The sequence below is a fragment of the Python bivittatus genome, unplaced genomic scaffold, assembly GCF_059951505.1.
Source record: "Python bivittatus isolate LINGU-HERP-01145 unplaced genomic scaffold, Pbiv_v1 ctg000220_np1212, whole genome shotgun sequence".
NCBI lineage: Eukaryota > Metazoa > Chordata > Lepidosauria > Squamata > Pythonidae > Python > Python bivittatus.
The window spans coordinates 29,655,894-29,677,842 of NW_028277048.1; the positions used below are offsets into that span (position 1 = coordinate 29,655,894).

Consider the following 21,949-nt stretch of genomic DNA (forward strand, 5'->3'; position numbering starts at 1 on the left):
TAAAGCAAACAAGTAACCAAGGTCCAAACCAACCTCTAGTTAGAAGTACTTTTGCTGAACTGAGCTGTTTATATCTCCTGAAATGCACAGATTTCTTCTTAGGGCTGTTCAGGGAATTGGATTCAAGAGTGAAAAGGAACTTCAGAATATTCGTGGGACAATCTACAACTCCTTAAACCACATGTGCCTTTTCCCAGGATCCCAGTGCGGCTCCAAAGGATAGCCACACAATTCCAGGGAAAAGCGCTGTTGCTTTAAGGACTTGTCCAAAGGTGTCGTGTGAGCCCCCCGTTAGACTCTGAAGCACCTTTCCCCCCTCCAGTTGAGAGTGCTATAAAGTTCTATTTCTTTACCGACATGCAAATGGATAATGGTTAATTGTGGGTTTTCCCTGCTCTTCTAGGTTGCCTTCTTTCTTTACAATGGAGTGGTACTGGATAGGTTTGTGCTGCAAGTCACCCATCCCTTCTACCTGAAGAATTCATTATTATATCATCCTCAACTCCGTGCCCAGGCCTGGAGGTACCTCACCTACATCTTCATGCATGCAGGGTGAGTGCTGAAGAAATGTTGATGTCTCCGTTGTTGCATGATATTAGGGGAAGAGGGCAAGGAGGACCTTGCCCCTGGCATCCTTGGGCAGCCCTAGGGTACAACATCATGGCACAGCCCATTGCGCTCCCCTACTTTAAAATGAGCTCTCCAAACAGTAGTGGGTAGCTAAGTGCCATTTTAATTTCCCACAGTACCCCTATCATAATTCTTAGTCACCTGTGGTTGCATCATCTGGGTTTACTCAACCCAATTTTCTGGATTTTCATAATTTGACCATAAACTAACTAGATAGGCTGGGTTCCTACAACATGCTAGGCTAAAATGTGATTGGCTAGTTTGCAGTTCAGTATATTGTGCAAATACAGCCATAGTGGGAAATTCAGATGATATTCCTGGGGCTGACTGCCATTGCTTAAATGGAGTGTCTCTCCCTCCCGCCCTGCAAATGTCCATGGCTTATATTTGTGGTCAGCATTTGTTTTGGATGGGATATATCTAAAATGATTCCTAGGGGTCCCATGGCTTAGATAATTCAATAATAGGATTGGGTTTGGGGTTTTTTGTTCTTGTTGCTTAAAACAAAAGCTCCCTGTGTCAAAAGAAAAAGAGGAGAAAATCAAGCAGCTAATAAAATTAATAAAAGCAGAAAACACATATAAATCCAAATTTTTGTCAATATCAATATTTGGTATAAAACAAACCACTGAACTTGGCCCAATTTCTGTCAACTACACAAACAAAAGCTCGCCATTTTGACCTGCCCCAGCAACAACTCATAGCACTTCCCAGGATATTCCCAAAATCAGGAGGATCTGGTAGCATCTTTTCAGATAATAAATTGAAAGGCATAACCTCTTGTGAGCTACAGCTGACTTCATCAGATAGGCCTGTTGGTCTGTATTTGTATCTTCATCCAATACTGTAGCTCGCAAAAGCTTATGCCTTTTAATAAAATCTGTTAATTTTAAAAGATGCTACTGGAGTCTTTCTGGTTTTTGACTAACGTAGACTAACATAGACTAACATCTCCTCCTTCAATTTCTGCAAGGATATTCCAGTAATCTCTTTAATCCCATCCATCTATTTAATCCATTGCTTTCTACTTTGACTTCCCTCAAACTTGCTAAACTTAATCATTTTTTCTAGTTCATCATCTGCTTGTACCATCTGCCCAAAAGTACATGAATTTTTCCATGCTGATCTTCGCCTTGTGGAAGCATTCACTCTTTATTTAATCCAGGAGTGAATGATAGCCTTTTCTTGCAGTCCATGGTATTCTTACTATTTCCAAGTCCATAATTCAATTTTTTATCTCTCTGTCTGGTACTGTTATCTCTTTAAGGTAGGCCAGATCAGGAAACAGATACCACAAGGACTTTGTAAACTCGACTTTACTGTTGCAGGATATAACAACAAAATCTTGAAAGCCTGACAGATATTCTCTCTCCCTACTTTTGTACCAAAGAAAATAAAGGTGGGGCAATCTTGAGTTTCTTCCTCACTCCCTTCTCCCTTTCACGGCTAAGTTGTTATTTACCTAATGGCTGTTGAATACTTTCTTCAAAGCCATCTCTAGCTTTCTCTGCAGGTGTCCAGCTTTCAAAGCCATACATAGCGCTAGAAAGACCATTGCTTTAACTATTCTGATTGTTATTGTCAAAGAAATATCCTTACCTTTTTTATTCTCTTCCTCCTTATGCTTAACTTTCTCTTTAATTCTCCGGCATAATGACTGCCTATCTGTTCTTGAGCCTAAGAGATAAAAATAATATATTACCTTTACTTCTTCACTGTCCATTTGTGAGTTCACTGAACATGTTGGTAAAGATTACATTTGTCATGTTAATATTTAACACTAACTGGGATATTCCACTTTACATTTTTTTCTTTCATAATCACCTTTCTAGTTCTTCTTTATTTTTGACTACCACAGTGGGTGTTGTCTGCATATCTCAAAATGTTAGTGTTTTTACCTCCACTGTTTATTCCAGCTACTATTTCTTCCAGTCCTCCACTTTTTATTCCATCATTGCTGCAGACATTGAACAGATATTGTCAGGCCCAGCCCAAGTACAATGGTGAAGCAGTCCAGTCCAGTCCAGTCCAGTCTAGTTCCTTTATTTGCTTACTCCTTATAGACAGAATCTTGCCAAACTAAATCTATACTCCTGCAACTAGTGGATATACCCTGGGAGATTCAAGGGAGTGGCCATCCTGAACCTCTTTCGCTTCCCACGCTCCCCTTGAGGACTGTATTGTCTCTTGTCTCCTTTCCCCTCCTGGAAGGCACCCCCTCCCTCCTGATAGCCTTGATCTCCCACAGATACAAGGACAGTGCACATTCTTGTCTCGCTCCCTTCCCTATTCTGAACCATCCTGTTTCCCCAAATCCTGTTCTTATAGTAGCTTCTTGTTCATTAGGAAGTTTCCTCAGAATTCTGGCACTTCCATTAGCTTTAACGTGTTTCACATTCTGGCATGACCTCACATCCAAAGGCCTTGAATGAAGCAAAGGTAGTGATGCAATGGAAATCCCACTCTTATATTCCTTTGCTCTCTCTGTTACTCATCTCACATCAACTATCTTATGTTGTGTCCCTCTGCCTTCTCTGAAACCTCCCTGTTCATATGGTATTTTTCTCTTTGTCTGCAAATCTATGCTTCTCAGTAAATCTTAAGAACAATTTTGCCTGCATGAGGAATTAGTGCAATGGTTCAATAATTCATGCATTCTCTTGCATCTCTCTTCTTTAGTATAGATGTATATAGCAAACTTTTCCACACCATCTGCTCCATATTTGTGTAAACAAAGCTATTAGCCCTTTAAACACCTCTTCTCTACAGCTTTAAGCAGTTCAGTGGGTGTTTCATCTCTGTTTGGTGCCTTCCTGTTTCACAATGGTGTATTGCCTGTCTCACTTAGTTTTTAATGGGGTCAGTTTCTGAATATAGTTATATTGTCACCTCCAGATCTACTTGTGGAAGGCTTCCCAGCTGGTGGGTCTCATCATCTATCACTCACATTCATCAAATTGTTATAATTATGTTCATACAATTTACTAGGCAACAATACAAAAGTAGTTTGCCATTGCCTTTTTTAGTTTGATCTCAGAGTGTCTTCTCCTAGGTAGGTTGACTTCCTTCATGCCTGCCAATCCCATTTGCCTTCATTCCCTTAGGGGATTGTTCTTAGCTTTCTCCCTCCCCTTTCAACCTTATCATCAATGGTGATTCCCTGTGATGAGCTCTGGGATTGCTCTCATATCATTCCATCTATTGAGCCCTCCCACCAAGTCAAGCTTTCTTCCAGGAGAAAAAACATTAGGGCGGGGTAGGATTTCTGTTTCATCACTGAGTTATGCCTGACAGGAAAACAAGAACATTAACATTGTGTCAGCTCTTGAAATTATTTAAGATCCCTGGCTGAAATGCAACTCTGTAAATACTGGTATATTTCTATGGATGCCCCAAAATGCACAAGGCCAACATACCTCGCCATCCAGTTGTATTGTTACCAGGGACCCCTACATACAATATAGCGAAAGAACTCACAAAAAAGCTTGGACATCTCACAGAGGGGAACGAATATTCTATCAACTCCCCACTACAGTGCCTCCAGAAAATCAAAGACCTAAAAATAGATGATGAAATTATGGTTTCATTTGATGTCACAGCACTCTTTACATCAATAGGCCCAGAACTAGTGAAATAATCCATGGCAGCAGTACTACACAACACACCCTACCTAGCCAAATACACCCAGATCAAAATACCCAGAATCATGGACCTCATCAACCTCTGCCTCACTACCTATTTTCAGTTTGATGGACAAATATACCAACAAATCAGAGGCAGACCCAAGGGATCACCACTGTCAGGGCACATAGCAGAGTTCGTAATGCAATGCCTAGAAACTATAGCACTTCCACATGTACAACCTAAAGTATGGATCTGGTATGTAGATGACACCTTTGTCATAATAAAAAAGGAACAACTAGAGAAGACACATGAAACAACTTCTTCAAAGGAATAAAAATCACAAAGAAGAAGAAAGCAACAACACACTACCCTTCCTGGATATCCACATCAGCAGAGGAAATTATGGCAAATTGGAAACACAAGTCTGTCAAAAAACCATCCACACTAACCAAGTGCTCCATTACCAAAGTAATAATCCAACCTCCCACAAGGGGAGCTGGACAAGAACATTATTCAGATGGGCACAAACGCACTGCAGCAACCCAGAACAGCAGAAAAAGGAAACAGACCACCTATACAACATCTTCCAACAAAATGGATACCCACGCAACTTTATCAAAAAGTGCCTGACCACTCAACGCACTACATCGCAATCAACACAAGCTATGAAAAGGATCACACTGCCATACATCAGAAACATTTCAGAAACAACTAACAGACTATTACAACCACATGGCATCTCTGTAGCACACAAACCTACTAAAGCCCTCCAAAACATCTTAAGTAAATCAAAAGACCCAGTAGCCCAAGAAGAAAAAAACAGGAGTCATCTGCAACATACAGTGTAAGGATTGTAACAGCTACTATGTAGGACAGACATGCAGAAGACTAGCAGAGCACCTCCATGAACACCAACTAGCAGTCAGAAGACACAATGAAAATTTCTTAATGTCACAACACATGGACAGACTCAACCATAGTTTCAGCTGGGAAACTGTTAGCATCTTAGACCAAACTAAATCCTAAAACATGAGGGAATTCCTGGAAGCTTGGTATTCAGACAAGCCAACAATCAACAGGCACATAGAGATAAATAACATTTACAGACCATTCAAAAGAGACAATAAAAAGCTAAAAAAGGAAACAAAAAGAGCAGAACACCTCCTCACCAACAATCAACACCCAGATAAGCAGGGATTAACACCAGGATTAACAGCAGACAAACAATCAAGCAGTAAACAATACCCTAATCAAAGAACTACCAACTCAGACAGACAGTCAAGCAGTAAACAACAGCCTAATCAAGGAACTGCCAAGGAGAAAGCAACACCACCACCAACACTGACAGGGCAAGCTACTATATATAAACAGAGCAAACCCCACTCCCTTCCAGCACTGAAGATGTTACCTAGTTGGGTAACGAAGTGTCTGCAAGAAAACAACCAAGCTCAGAGTTGGTATATTTTACTTGATAGTCATTTCAGAATCAGGTAGGGAGACTCTCTTTAACTGGGGCCACCAAATCTAATCTGAACATTCTGGTCCTTCTGCTGATAAATAACCTTTCCTAACAGATTTGCAGAAAACTTTTAACTTTTACACACATTCTAATGAACGCTTCTTTTTTAATGTGAGAGGATTTTTCTCAGTCCTCCTCCTGATGGCAGCAGGAGACATTATTTATACACAGTAACAGTTCTCATGCACTTATTATAATATCTGGTTTTACCCTATCATCCTTTCTGAGCCTTCTGCCCTCCAATTTCCAGCTGGACACTAAAGGAACTTAATTTCAACATATCTGAAGAAAATCAGGCACGCTAAATTCTCTGGGATTTCTTTGGATGAAAAGAATTGACTTACTTCACACTGCCAGCCACCCTGGAACTCTGAAAGATTGCGGAACACCTTCCTTACTCACAGAAAGCTAACCTTTGCCTTGACAAGTATCTTGTTGCCACTAGGCTGCCGTGTTGCTTGAAAAATGTGCTGAATCTTTTAATTATCCTGGGTTTTTTTCACACCCTTGGCTGGTTTCCCGGGGAATCTCTAGGAAGATCAAGTATCCAGTGTCTGCTGTCTGTAAATATTAGAGGCTTAACTGGCATTGGGTGATTACATTTTTGTGGTGGATTCCAAATCATTTGGAAGTGTAAACCATCACAACCACACACACGTTCTCCGCTTGAGAAGCAACTGGCGTTTGGGATCGTTGTTTTTAAGAAAAATGTAATATTTAGAGTGCTCAGCAATCACTTCCAGCCAAGCTGCCTGCGTTAGGCTATTTCTCCAGCTGGAGAATAAAATAAATCTCAGAGAAAGTAATATTCTGTTTGTGCTTTTTAACGGGGAGACTGTTATTCTGCCTCCCCCTCCACCAAAGGGCAAATGGATACAAAGGTAGCAAAGTCTATTGTTGTCCCACTTCCTGCTGTGACTTTAAAATGTTAATTTGGATCTCTTAATTTACTGTGCTCATCTGCTTTTTATGGGCAGCATGACAGCTAGAAGGTATTGTGGGAGAAGGGAGTCGCTCAGGGGGGCTGTTTGTCCCCAAATGTGTGCTGCTCATGTTCCAGTCCTGATGGGGAAAAGCTTTCTAAGGCACCATAGTTGTAAATTTTAGCTTTCCGCTTTAAGGCGAAGTGGCCATTAATGATCTGCGGGGCCCCACCCATTTGTATTCCTGCCATAACTAATGACTTGCATTGATTCAAGGGCCCGCTTGTTTGGTCCCAGAGAAGGTGAAGCCGGGATAAATCAATTATATTGTCATCCAAAGAATGACACATTCAGAGCATGAGAAAGCTAATTATGTTTTATGGACCCTTATTGACTATGGGACTCTGATGCGCTTGGCTGCTGCAGGAGAAGTTTAGCTGAATGGAAGGTAGCTTGACTCATTTTTAAAGGACCAGCAGAACATTGGGCATGCAGAAACACTGGCAGAAATAAATCCTTGCGCCTCAAGAGATGTTGTTAAAAGAGGGTTAAATTCTTTGTTAGGATAAAACTGCAGACCTTCCCGTGACATTTCTTGTTATTAGCCTGCATCTAGCTCTGCTTCTTTCGGTATAAGGAAAAGGTAGATTTTAAAATCTCGTTCCAAACTTTCCCCCTCATTTTCACTCTAAACAGATTTTTGTTAAATGTTATGATTGGTGATTACTGTACATAGGACACACAAACACACAGAGAATTTGCAATCCACACTGCTTCAGCTTAAACAATTAGGATAATCAGCAGCATTTTTTAAAAACTGTACAAGGAAATCTGGGCCTAACATCAAATGGTAAATCTTGAAAAACTGAGCTGTTCAGTATTCTTGGATAAATACCATCTGGCTCAGGAGACTGACAATTTTTTAATTAGTTCATTTATCGCCATTATTTGGGCTATTCAAGCAGAATGGTTCATGCGTCCAACTTTTTTTTGTCCTGATGAAGACTGGAGGTAAAGAATTAAATCTTTTTGCACTCCCCATCTCTTCTTTTTAATACTCCTATTAAATAATGAAATACCTGTTTCCTTTTTCACTAGTTGCTTAAAATCCTATGCACTTTACTGACCGCATTATATGCAGTGTTCAAATCTTGTGGGGTTTTTACTTCTGGAGTTTAGAAAAAATTGCAACTATTTAGATGCGCAAAATCTCTTAACCGAGAGCCTTTCTATGCATTTTCTTTTAAGTGTTAACATAAATTGCTCAGGAGGCTTAAAAAACAAAAGCAAATCATTCTGTTTGCGTTCTTTGACATATAAATTTCCCTGATTCCAACTTTTAAAATACACAATTCTCCATTGTGAATTTTCTTTTAAAATGTAACTACTTCTTTTCACATACAACTTTTGGTAGTGTACCTTATTTTTCACAGAGGGAGATCATTTTTTTAAATCAAGAAATGATATATGATGATTGAGTTTGATGTTTGCATTTAATCCACCACAGTACAGAAAAAAACCCTTTTCTGAGTGCTTTTATAACTTTACCCCTCAATTTATTTTGGTCCTGTTTGTAGCCATGACTTTTATTTCTGTTCTTCAGGCCAGAGATTTGTCCCCCTTTTCTGCATCATTCTCCAGATCCAAATTCTCCTTGAGGGTTCAAAATGTTTTGCCAGTTTTTTAGGGAAGGGATTAAGAGGCAAAATGGTTCCCATTTCATCTCTTAGAAATGTCCAATGCTTCCAAAAGGATTTCCCCCCCCCCCATTTGCAGGCATTACACCTCTTAAACTGCTCAACCCCCCCAAACAGGGTGGCCCATCCAGAGATAACATCAGTGTCATAAGAGATACCCACTGGAGCATTAGAGGCCAGATTATTTATTTGTTTGTTTTCTCACCCTTTGGTGTAAAAGATTTCTACCCCTCTACAAGATAGCTGGGAATACTATCTTGGATTGCCAGAAATTATCCAGTTCATTCAAGATTGAGTTTACCTTTGTATCAGCCCATGGTCTTAATTACTATGTCTGATTGATTAATAGTTAATTAATTATGATTAATATATAATAATTATGGTTAATTATGTTCAGTGGTTAAACATGTAGTCCTAATCAGTAGTGTTCAAAGACAACATTCTTAAACCAGAATTATTACATTATTTTTAAATTAAGAAAAAGGTCTGTTTGAATGCTCAGGGAGATTAAGAAGCTAGGCATTCTAATGCTTTTAAAATGTCTTTTAACATAAATATTTTATCAAGGGGCTTGTATATAGGTTTTTATAATGTTCTTATAAAACATCACTCTGGGAATAATAACAACAACAACAACAACAAAGTGAATAAAAATAATCAGTGTTGTTTCCCCAGGATAGAACACCTTGGACTCAACGTGGTCCTTCAGCTTCTGATTGGAGTTCCTCTTGAAATGGTACATGGTGCCACGAGGATTGGGTTTGTCTATATTGCTGGAGTGGTAGCAGGTAAGTGCTGTGGTTGATACTGGATAACCATCATTACTCTGGGGCTTGTGAGAAGGTTTAGAAGCTGCCCATGGTTGGTTATGATACCCTTTAGAAAGGCATTTGCCCTCCATCCTGGTCAACATCAGCATTTCTGAAGCAAGGTTGCAGTTCTGAAATTCTTGATCCTGTGCCATCATGAGGCTGTCCTTATCAACGAAGCTGAGAGTGAGGGTCACTGTTATTTAAAAAACCATATTTTGTTCATCTACCAAGTCCAGAAATTATCACATCTTTTCCTCCTAGTTCTTTGAAAGCTCTGCGCAGAGTATAGTGTTTCAGCCCATATAATCCTCTCCTAGGGGCTTAACTGTTAGAACCAGAATGGCCTTTGCAGTCCTTCTGTTGCTTGACCAGAATAGTGCTTTTTGCTCTTCTTTAAATCAGAGACCAGAAACGTCTGGCTGATAGGGTCTCCTGGGTGGCCTGCTAAAGCTCAGATGGAAACCTGTTTAAAGAAGTGTGCTTTCCAAGGTCCCTTTCCCTGACAGGCATGGCCCAGATTGCTCCCGGGTCTCATCCCACCCAATGGAATCTATGAGGTGTCCCAGAAAGAAATCTCACCCCAGCTAGATACAGTAGATGTTCTCTACCCTCACTTAGGGTTCACTTCCAAATGCAGCCATAGTTGGGAAATTATGCATGGAAGATCCAGGAAAGCAAATGTGTTAAAGCTGAGTTCCTATCAGTGGAAGCCCAAGAAAAATTATCCTTATTATGCTGTCCCTTTATAATTGGAGGTATTTGCTCAGGTCTATTGCTATACTGAATACTGGAAATACATTCCTGTACAAAGGGCTGTGACAGAGTGGCTGTTTCATACTTCCTCATAGTTTCTTTGATTTTCATACATGGGGTGTTCATGTGCACAAAGTCCTGTTTGGAACCTTCTAGTGCTTACAGAATTGTTTGGGGAGAGCTCCATCTCACTCACATACACCATGACTAGGTGCCGCTCCTGCTGACCCTCTTCTATTGGTTTTCAAGTGCCACAGTCTTAGCACATTCATTCGTGACCTGATCATCCTCGGATTTTATTGAAATTCCTTACTCTCAGTCCTTCAGCGTTCCTTATTCTTCAGGATACCTCATCCTCTCATTGCAGGCATCTGGCCTTTGCCCCCTTTCACAAATGTCAGTAATGTGGCAACAAACGTCTCCCTCACATGGGCATAAATTGCATTGTTTTGCCTTGGTGCAGGAGACCCTTACAAAAACTGGGAGGCACTGACTGAACAGGCTTGCCACAATTTTTCTTCCCATTTGGGAACCATCTCAGGGAGCAAGCTTCTTTAAGGGTGAAAGACTGTACTCCCTTGTCTTTCGCCAAGCTTCTTCTTATGTCCCAAACGCAGTATTGTGGCTCCCTCATTTCTTTGAGAGACTGATGGAATTCTCTACCGTCTGCACAGGGTCCTCGGGTCTCTGTTTTGCCATTACCACCTATTAAGGGAACAGCCTTCTAAGAAGCCTGACCTGTGCAATTCCAAGTGGGCAGGAAGAAAAAGAAAAGAAGGGATAAATGCCTTGTTGCATCTCTGATTCCAGCTCTAGCAGCTGAGAGTTCCTCTCCACAGCAGACTTCTCCAACTCTGCTACTACCAGTTCTGCACTAATGGACTCTTCAAATGATACCATTTCGTCATTAGTGGCTCCTCTTCAAGCACACAAATTCATCTGGGAAGGGTCAGTTCTACAACAAGATCTATTCTTCCAGATTGCCCTGTGATCCTTCAGGGCAGTCAAAACTGAGGCTTCCTCTTATCTGTTTTGAGATCATCGTAGCTATACACCCACCAGTACCTGCAGTTCTTCAGGTGGTTATCTGTGAATCCCTACAGCCTGCTCTCCTGCCTTGCCAAGTCTTAGGTGACCACACTGTTCCTGCTGTGTCCATCTTAGGAACTGAATGGTCTCAGTGGCAGCTGTAACTAGTCATGTGGCTCATAATGAGGACAGTGTTTCTGCCAAACAATTCGGTAAGCTCTAGAAGATGGGGTTCAATTCAAGCACATAACCTCTGTGTGAATTAACAGATGGCCACTCAGAGAACTGGAGGTAAAGTATCCAGTTCTTTGTGTTGCCCTTCTAGAGCCATAAATACAACACTCATTTTAGGACTTACTGCTCATTCTGTTCCTCTGAAAGAAATTCCTTGGGGTAAAAAGATCCTAACTTCCTTTCTGTCTTCTCCACTGTCGGTAGTTATCAACTGAGAATTTTTGGTTAGGACTTGAAAAGGCAACCTGCCAGTAACTTGGGAATCTCTTAGATGACAGCCCCTCATGCACTGACTGATTTTTACATTTGTGTTGCATTTGTCATGTTTGCCTAGCTCTTCTGCTGGTTTTTTTATGAGATATTCTTTAACTTGAAGGATACTGGGTACTGAAAGATTAAGAGTTTAATTAAAACAATGAGGCTGAGCCAGAGGCAACTTCAAAATACATTTGTAATATGGCTGGAGCAGTGATGTTCTGCTGTTCTTCCTCTCTCAGCTTTCCCTGTCAGACTTTCTTTTCTTCGCTCTAATGAACAATCTAATGAACAAATGATGTTTTAGTAGAAGTATAGTTTAACTGAACAGGAATAAGATGTTCTCTGCCATGAGAAAATAAACAAAGGTGGAAAGTGTAACTGTTATAATTCGATGACAAAAGTATAGATGGGAGCTCAATAAACACATTAAATCAGAGGATTTGTAGCTTGGAGTCTGGATGGCTGAGGCTAGTGATGGAGATGGCAGGAATTACGCAGAAAGTGAGTGAGAAAGAGGGAGGGAGGGAGAGAAAATGAATTTGGAGACTCAATTTGTGTAGTGAAAGGGTCTTTCTAAGTGGAACATTCCATTATGGAGTTCTGACTTCAGATCGAACTGAACTTCACATTTAGTAGCTAAATGAGAACAAGTAACCATATTTGCAGACATTGCATACGACAATCTCTTCATCTTTCTTTTTCCTTGTTATTTGTTGCCTACCTGAAGTGTGTCCTGTCAACAACAAGGGGTATTCCCTCTTTAACACATTTTGTCTGGAAATGAAAATGACAAGAGGAGTGGTAGGAAGAGCCTTTTAAAAATAGAGGACGGTGTCATCTGGGCCCCTCATAAAATTCCATAAATAAAACAAGACAATTACAAAATAAAAACCCTCTCCTCCCCTTTTGCTTTCCTTTTGATTTTCTGGCCTTTTCTTGCTTATGATATCAATGAGAACCAGCATAATATAACGGTTAAGTTGTTGATCTTGGGCTGGAGAAGCTGAGATTCAGGTCCCCAGGTAGACACTCGGGTGACTTTGGGATGGCTACTCTCTCTCTCAGTACAAGCTCCCTCCTGTGGAGATAAAATGAGGGAGACCCTATGACTGCTGCCTTGAACTTCCAAAGGAAAAATGGAATACAAATGCTCGTGTTAAAGCTAACAATAATAGATGATAATGATGCAGTGGCTCCTTTTCTGTTTCATTTTAGGGAGGTATGTTACATTCATTGCGTAATAATTGCTTTAACAACAAAAGCAACCAAGAATCTTGTGGCACCATCAAGGCACTTTCATATCACATGAGCTTTTATTGATTACAGACCATTATGTGATCATACATTTGCTAGTCTTCAAGGTATCAAGGGTTTTTTTTGTCTGTGTGTGTGAGTGTGTTACATTCTGTTTTAAAGTTTTAAAAGTACAGCATCATACGTGCTTTTGAATGAATGCACATATCAAACAGATTGTAAATATACAAAAGGAACAATACACACACATACACAGACACAGTACATAAATTTTAACTGAGTTTTATGATGTAGGCACATATATTGTATTGGTGCCACAGTGGATTGGGCTTTGACACCTTTCTAGCCTCTTGCAATGTTTTTTCCACCCTCATATACCTTTGATTTGGGGGGAGGGGCACACAACAGGAGGGATTAAAGAGAGGAAACAGTCGCACGTGGAAGTTCCCTAGGAGAGCAGCAAGTCACGCTGCAGTGTGTTGTGCATGGGGCTGCCTTTCCCAGAAAGTACAATTAATCCAGGATATAGTGGTCAGGGTCATAATTAGCTCCCCACATTGGGAGCATCTTGGACTTGTATTGTGGGCCCTGCACTGATTACCGTTCAGTTCTGAGGATGTATTGAAGTGCTGATGTTAACCTCTACAGCCCTTCAGGGTTGGTGCCTGGACACCTAAGGGTCTGCCCCCCTCAATTGGTTTCAGCCTGGCCTGTTATGGAGAAGCTCTTGTTGTCCCAGTCTGCTGGCACATCAAGGGAGCTGAAGTTCAAAGGCATTGCTTTTCCTTAGCAGATCAGGCTGACCCCCTCCCTGGTAGCTTTCAGGAAGTTACTAAGTCACTCCACTAACCTCCTGGTGTTTCAAAGGGCCCTGAAGACTTAGCTCTTCCCCCAGGTCTTCAGTGGGCATGATTGAAGCCCCCTTTTCTTCCTTTTCTTTGTTTCCATCTGGGTTTGTTATCTCTGCCATCTTTGCTCTTTTTCTTGTTTTAAATGTTTTTAACAATTTGTATACTGCCTGGAGTCATCTGGAGATCTTTCAGTCAGGGTTCAGGCCTAGGTGTGGGATGGAAGTAGCACTGATCACTCTGTTGGATGTCCTCCATCAGGATCTGGATGGGTGGCATATTCTTCTCTTGGTCCTACTTGACCTCTTGGTGATGCTCAGTAGCATCAACCATTGCAATTTACTGGCCTGCCTGAAAGAATTAGGGTTAATGGACACTGTTCTGCAGTGGTTTCACTTTTTCCTAAGGTGACAATAGGGAGTGGGGAAGAGATTGTCCCAGTAGACATTCCCACCTGGGGTGCTGCATGGGGTGGTTCTCTTGCCTCTACTTTTTAACATCTACATGAATCTGCTGGGAGGGCTAGCCCCTGATTCAGGCTAAGGAATCATCAATATGCTGATGATACCCAGTTGTATATCTATACCCTGGACTGGGCCAGAGTTGCTGTGGAAGTCTGAAAGCTGTGGAGCCCTGGATAGGACAAAACAGGATGAAATTGAATCATACTAAGACAGAGTCATTGTTTGTCCAGAAATGATATAGCTTATCTGCTGTGCTCATAATTCTGGATGGGGTGTCATTCTCCCTGAAGGAGCAGGTCTATGATTTGAGAGTCCTCCTGGACCCCTGGCTCCTGCTGGATTCACAGGTAAAAGTCGTGGCTGGGGGACCTTCGCCCAGGTTCAGTTGAGACATCATTAGTGGCCCTACCTAGAGCGGGAAGTCCTGGCAATGGTGACTCATGCCACTGCTGGTAGACGCGACTACTTCAATGAGCTTTATGTTGTGCTGCCCTTGAAGAATACTCAGAAATTGCAATTGGCAGAAAAGGTAGCAGCAGCCCTGTGCTGGTTGGTGAGAGCCACGACAGCCATATAATACCAGTGTGGAAACAGCTATATCGATTTCCAGTGGATTGCTAGGTGCAATTCAGAGAACTGGTTTTAACCCCCATGTGATTTTTAAAAAGTACCCCAAAGGCCAATTCTCTTTAACTAAGCAAGTCACAGCTTAAACATAATGGAGCTACTATAACTGTCTCCAGAGCCTGTTCTTTGGGCCAGGAATATGGATGGAAGGATGGAAGGGGAGAGTCAGAGCAGTTAAAATTCCCTATTCCTTCCACTATCCTTTTTCTCTCTCTTGCGTGAAGATTTTTTTTTCTGGGTATGGATTTGTTATTGATGACAGCTTTGACTTTGTGTGCCATCTCTCCAGTGCCTTATTTTCAAACGTTTATTAGAAAGGAAGCTCTGTAAACCAGCCCATCTTCCATCAAGGTGCCTCGGGGTTGCATGTGATGTCATGATCAGTGTACTTTGCATTTGATTTCTAAAACTGTTAACAGCCACACGGCGATCCTGGCAATCACCACCACAAAGACAGTCTTGTTGCAATTGACTTCAATGAATAATAATTCTCCCTGATGTGATTTACCAGTTGGTTGCCCATAAACTGTTGGCTGGTTGCCACCTGGAAATTTTTATTCACTTAATCAGAACAACCAAGCGGAAAAAGAAGTCTCATGGTTTATTATCGTGGCATTTTCTTTGGCCTCTGTGCTGGGCACCACTAGTTTCCCTCCCAATATGTTTTCTGGCTGCTACACATGATTTAAATGCCTTTTGTGCAAGAAAGTAAAAAAACGCTAAACACACTAACCGTCACATTAGCTCATGATTTGTTTTAATGTTGCTTTATTGAATAGGCTACAATGGCCTGGGGCACACATAATGCTAAGCCATAAATTATGTTTTATAAACTCCAATGGCTGGGTTCCTACATATGACTTTGCACAGGGATGGGCTGCATGTGGGCCCCAAATGACTGTTATGTGGCTAATAGAGTCCTCTCATACCACAATTGCTAAAAATCAATGGTGCAGTTTCCCACTATTTTGTGGCAAGAAGCATAAACACACTAATGAATATTTAAAGAAAGAACAGGACTTAAAATTTAACCCCTTCCAACTGAGCTTTTGTCACATCATCTGTTATCACAGCTCCACCTAGCTTGCATTATCACCCATCCCACTGTGACCCTCATTCTCCTAAAATATTTTAAGTTTAGCTATTAAATGTTTGTGACTGGCGAATGCCAAGGACCAACTAATGACCTGTTTGTGGTTTCTTACTGCTTATTGGGGCACCTGAACAGCTTCTGTGGGAAAGGAGACATTGGACTAAGCAGGAGATTGTTCTGATTCAGCAGGTTTGTTTCTAGATTGTGAGGGATTGTCCAACTGTGACCATGTGAACTCAAATGTTTTATTTCAGCTACTTAACACCTTTCCTCTCTTTTGAAAAAGGAGCTGCTCAAAGTGGTTTACAGCAGTGTTCCCCAAACTTGGCCACTTGAAGATGGGTGGACTTCAACTCCCAGAATTCCCTAGCCAGCCATGCTGGCTAGGCAATTCTGGGAGTTGAAGCCCACCCATCTTCAAGTGGCCAGGGTTGAGGAACACTGATCTACAAGATATAAAAAGCATAAAAAGAGTAACCAATATTTGAAACATATGCACAAGCTCAGGCTGAAAGCAACAATATAGACCAGAAGAGAATCGAGGAATAAAAATTAAGCGATAGCCAAGTCAAATGTCTACTGAAAAAGAAATGTTTTTGCTTGCCAGTGGAATGTACTCTTCCCAAATAAGATGGTAGACTAAATTCTTGAAGCAGTATAAAAGAAGCTGTAAATATATTTAATATATCTGGCTGGCAGACTTTCTTTTAAAGCCATCAACAACAACTACCCCTCCCCCCCCAGGATGTAATAATAGCTTGTCTGAAACACACTATTTTGAACCCATTAAATGCTTTATACATTTTTAATGTTTTGCTTTCAAAAATACATTTTACAGATGCCTGGGACATCACACAAAATCTTGTAATGGAGCCTGGTAGCTGAAAAGGGAGCTGACCTAATCTTTTTCAAAAGCAATCACTAAAACAATTGTTTCTATGGTGAAAAATATGTATTTTCCCCCTACTTTAGAGAGGACACATTGATCTTTCTCTGCAAAAACTGAGTAACAGGATAAGTTACTGGACAGCAAAATGATTATTAGCTCTTCTGCCACAGCAGATGGCAGTACTTACCCAATCTTGGCTGATCTCAAAAAAGCTAAACAGGATTGGATCCGGTTGGATGCAAGACCAAGAGGAAGTCCTAAGGTTTTAGATCAGACTGGGTAATTGAAAAAAAAACCTTGGTAGAAGATCATTGCAAACGGTTTCTGTTTTGCTGTTAAGTCGACAATGTGTCCATATAGATTGGGAGTCGAACTCTAAGAATCCTTAATTGCCTTTTTCTAGAAGGTAGTCATAGAAAAGGCAGGAGACGTTGTTTTGTTTGGCAGTCATCTGAACTTGTCTTTTTTTTTCTTCTTGTATTTCTCCAAGGTTCCCTGGCAGTGTCCATTGCTGATATGACTGCACCTGTGGTGGGTTCATCTGGAGGGGTGTATGCTCTTATTTCTGCCCATTTAGCCAATATAGTGATGGTAAGCCCTGGATTAAGTAGAAACACAGACTGCATTTGAGACCAGAATGCGCTATTCGTTGGATATGGATAGCTGAATTGTTCTTTTCAGTCCAGCCCGGACAAATATTACCAACATTTGGTTGTTGATGGATTATCATTTTCTTTTTCTTAGGCTCATGTTGATTACCAGCAGGTAATCTCACATATTTCCATTTAAAATAACAACCAGGTCTGCTTTTATATATTCTATAAGCATGTGAGAGTTGAAAAGCTAGGAACTATGGGTTTTTTTGTTCAACACATTTGGAGGGGTCCAGGTTGGGAAAGGCTAGTCTATGCCAAAGATACAGCCCAAGGAAGACTATTAGATTTTCAGGTGCCAAAAAAATATTGTATTGTTTGTATTTCATTGCAAGAAATTCTCCTTGTATCCAGCCCTGCCAATTAAAAATATAAATAATTCTAGCTTAATGTTAGTGAGGGGGATTCTTGGATGATGAAAATGATGTGTTGCATTTGCCACTCTAGCATATTCATGACAATATTCATCTTTTTATTACACTTTGCTTTGCTTTTCCTCCTGAGTGGCAGAGTCCATCAGACCGTTTTTCCTTCCCTGGAAGCCTTTGGATAACTGCAAGTAATAAAAAATGTCTGTGCCTGCAGAATGGAATGTTCCTGGAAATAAAGAAAGAAGAAAAATAAGGCATTTCACCCTGTGAAAATAATAGACAAATAAACCAAATAAAAATGCAGTATTTAGCAATAGCTTCCAGAGCTTTCCAACTACATTATTATCTCTATGGAGAACTGAACCAAAGAAAGCTTCTAAAAATTCCATTTTCCCCAAAGACTGGATTGATTTATAGCAGCTTTACCCAACCTGGTGTCTGTCTAAAATGTGCATATTGCATCTCCCAGAGTTCCTACCTATCATGGTTCTGGGGAATTCTGGGAGTGCAGTCCAAACACATCTGGAAGGGCACAAGGTTGAGGAGTGCAGATCATAGACAAAGGGCAATTATATACAATACAGAAATGCTTACTAATGGTTTAGGTCATGTCTTGAATTATTAGCTTGAAGGCCTGTTTGTACCTCCCTGGTGGCCTTTGAGAATGGTCAGGTTCATTTCCAGGGCACAGCTGTAACCACAATTGCTGATGATACTTTTCTCCATTCTGTACTATTGTCCATGCAGTATTATGCCTGATGCCAGCACAAGTCAGTTCAAAACCTGTTCCCATCTTAAAGATGTACTTCCTTGGCTTTGTTTGTGGCATCATAAGCACCAAGCAGAGAAAGGGATGTGGCTCTGAAATGGGAATCCCATCTCATTGTTATGATTGTTTTATTTTACAATATGTAGAAATTTGTCAGAATATTCACAATTTGTCATAACACTGTAAAATTTAAGTTCTTGTTCTAAGATCTTTCCAAATCAAATGGGAACATTTCACTTTTAAGTTTGTCGCCAGAATTTCTATTATATGATTTTTCCCCCCTACAGGTCACAAATTCTAGTCATTAGCTTCCTACTGTGGCACATTAAAATATCTCTAGAGCCAGCAGGGAATTTACTTTATGTTGTATGTTGGGGTGGAGCTAAGATGGTGAGGGAGCAGCAGCTTCCCTGCTGAGCTCCTATGATATTTTATTTGTCCTATCCATTTTTATAACTAGCCTAGCGACACGTCTTAATTTTTATCTAGTTTTATTTCATAAACACGTTCTCCGCAAGAGGTTTTCTAAAACTCAGCACCAAGTCCCCAGAGGCTTTAGTCACAATATGTCAACACTGAAGCAATGGGGAAGAACAAGAAACGCAATAGGACAAGCCCAGGCTCTCAGACTCTACCCAATCCAACAAAGCAGCCAAAAATTGATGACTACATGATGGACAAGAAAACTGTGAGTAAAAATATTAGCACAATAAATATCTCCATCCCATCCCTACCTTCAGTAACTATGCTATACTGAACTGGGATTTGGAAACAGAAATTGAAGTAGAGCTGTCCTCTACTTTGCATGAGGAATCAAACCATCTGACTGAATCCCTGCCTTTATTGCCCTTCCCTGTTGTTAAGATGTCTCTGATGGGGGAAGAGCAAGTCAAGCAATCACCAAAGGAATTCACAACAGGTTTTGCTGCTAGACAACGCTTGATAACTACACAAACTGTCATTTCAATTTTTGAATATGAAACCTCTATAAACACAAAGGTGGACTCTTTAAAAACAGCCTTTGAAACGTTTGTGCAAAGTTATGCAGATAAGCTAGCAGCTTTTACAGTAACTCAAAACATTGGCACCAACTCTGATCTGTTTATGGACAACCAAAGGAAACAAAACTGTTCAGAAGAACAAATTAAAATTAGAAAGGACAACCAAATACAGACTGAGCTTACAGCCTCACTTTCCACCAAAGAGATAAACCCAAACAGGCACAACCACACACTCCGAACAGATCAAGTTGCTTTAAGGATTACACCTAACAGAATTAACATTGGATGCTGGTCTACCAGAAGAGCTATCATTCTACCACTTAGCTCACTTCTTCGATGCCAGTGTCATATGATTGATCTAAGTGCTTTTGAATGGCTTCCTAGCATGACAGGACATAAACCAATTCTATTGTCTTTTAACCATTCCACCATCCCCTGCGTGCTGTTTAAAATGAAATCTTTTCTTTCCACTTTTCAAATATGCCCACTGTGCGTTTTCTGAGATGGAAAAAGGACTGCCCTCTTTGGTTTAACATCTCAAGCATGTATTCCCCTGCTTCATGCCATGGGCAGCATGCCAAATGATAAAAACCGTAGCAACCTAGCACCTTTAGCGTCCTTGACAAGACCCTGCTCAAATAATCATACTGAGACGATGCAAGAAAAATTTGGCGCCGATGAAGCTCTAGAAACAGGATTAATTAATTCTTTTGAAGCCTTACCAAACTCTGAACAAGAAAAAATACTGAAATGATTGGATGAATTGAAACAAACATTGCTGTTAACCCAAGCAGCAGCCAAACCTTTAATTGACTTGATTTCTTTGGACCTCTCATCTGACAGCAACTCCGCAGAAAATTATTCCAAACTCTCTGAATCCTGTAATCAAACAACTCTGCCAAAGAAGGATAATAACCTATACCCCAGCAAGCCCACGCGTCCTTCTGTTCTAGAACAGCCCAAAATTTCCATCTTGTTCAGTTTCAGATAATGACAGTCTGTTTCAGACTGTACTATCTGAGGGCCTAGATCAGAAAAGAGGTCAAAAGAAAGTTGCTGTATCAAGAGTATATCCTAACCAAGATCTCCAGCTTGCAAATCCAGCCAGGCCCAGAGATAGCAAACTAATTGATAGTCCAAAGTTGCTGCCTGCTAATGATTCCCATTCTGATGAGAACATCCATACAACATCACCAGTATGTCTTCCTGCACCTAGACAAGAACATAACACTTTGAATGCCACCAGCTGGTCACTCCTAAGGCTCCAGGTTACATAAAAGCCATTTCTTGGAATATTGCTGGATGGCACAATAAATTGGTGGATACTTGTTTTGAACAGTATCTGTCAGAATTTAACATCATTTTATTACAGGAGACATGGTGCCTGGATAGTTCTTCTCCTTCCTTGCCAGGATTCTGCTCAAATACCATCCCTGCCACTAAATTGGGTTTGTATGGAAGAGCAAGTGGCGGATGATCAATTTGATCTCAACTGGTATGAAAGAAACTATACAACAAAGGGATTGGTCAGACAGTGATTATATCCAGGTAGTCCAAATAGATAGCAAATATTCTGGGTTAATTCTTTGTATTAATGTCTATTTTCCAACAGGACGGAACTCGGATCTGTGGCTCAGGGCCTGGTCCTCCGTACAAACCCTTTTGGAGAATGCTGAACAAGTATTACCTAATGCAAATATTCTACTGGCTGGTGATTTTAAAGCCAGAATTGGTTTCTATACCTAGCATGGAAGGGGAACAAATGCGGGGTTGAGCAGGTCTAAGTTTGTGATATTCTAAAACTAAAAATCTCTGTTTAATATTTCTAAATACATAAGTTTCATTATGGTGCATTATTTGTATGATCTTGAGGTCCAATCTCAGCGTAGAGCCTTTTTTTTGGCCAGAGTAAATTCTTTTCCTTCTGAGGTACTTCTTGGAAGGTACAAACACATTCCCAACCATGAGAGGCTCTGTTCCTGTGGCACCCCTGATACAATTCACCACATAATTTTTGATTGCCACCTAGCTGAGACTCTCCGCTCTGAACTGTTTTTAAAACCCTTACAGGCCAAATTTCCGCCAAATACTGTATTAGCCTGCCAATATCTATTGAGAGATGTCGTGCCTGAAATTACCAGAATTATGGCTAAATTCTTGGATGAAGCACTCAAAAGCAAATGTAAACAAATCTCTCAATGAGTACGGCCTTCTCTTTGACTAATCTTACGATAAGTCAATGAGTGTTTTTGTATTTCTGTTTGCTCTTTTGATGCCAATAAAGGTTTAATAATAATTTAAAAAATGCCAGAATTGGCAAAGATATCAGCAGTCGTGTTAGGAAGATGCAGTTCAGTCCAGAGGATGAATGGTATTTGCCCTGGTCCCCCATGGACAAATTACTAAACAAACAAGGGGTTTCCTTATTGAATCTGGCCTTTAAGTATAGACTGTATGGTCTCCATGGCTCCAACTTTTACAGTTCTAATGGGCATTATACT

General features: G+C 40.6%; 1 protein-coding gene across 2 annotated transcripts in view; it reads left to right on the forward strand.

Moving 5' to 3' along the window:
- The window catches only part of RHBDL3 (rhomboid like 3), a 133,600-nt gene that overhangs the window by 89,904 nt on the left and 21,747 nt on the right, over positions 1–21,949 (forward strand). For both annotated transcript variants that reach the window (XM_088138220.1, XM_088138221.1), the window contains 3 exons: positions 404–552; positions 9,069–9,181; positions 17,145–17,245. In XM_088138220.1, the coding sequence (XP_087994346.1) occupies positions 404–552; positions 9,069–9,181; positions 17,145–17,245 (363 nt within the window). The remainder of the gene's footprint in view (positions 1–403; positions 553–9,068; positions 9,182–17,144; positions 17,246–21,949) is intronic.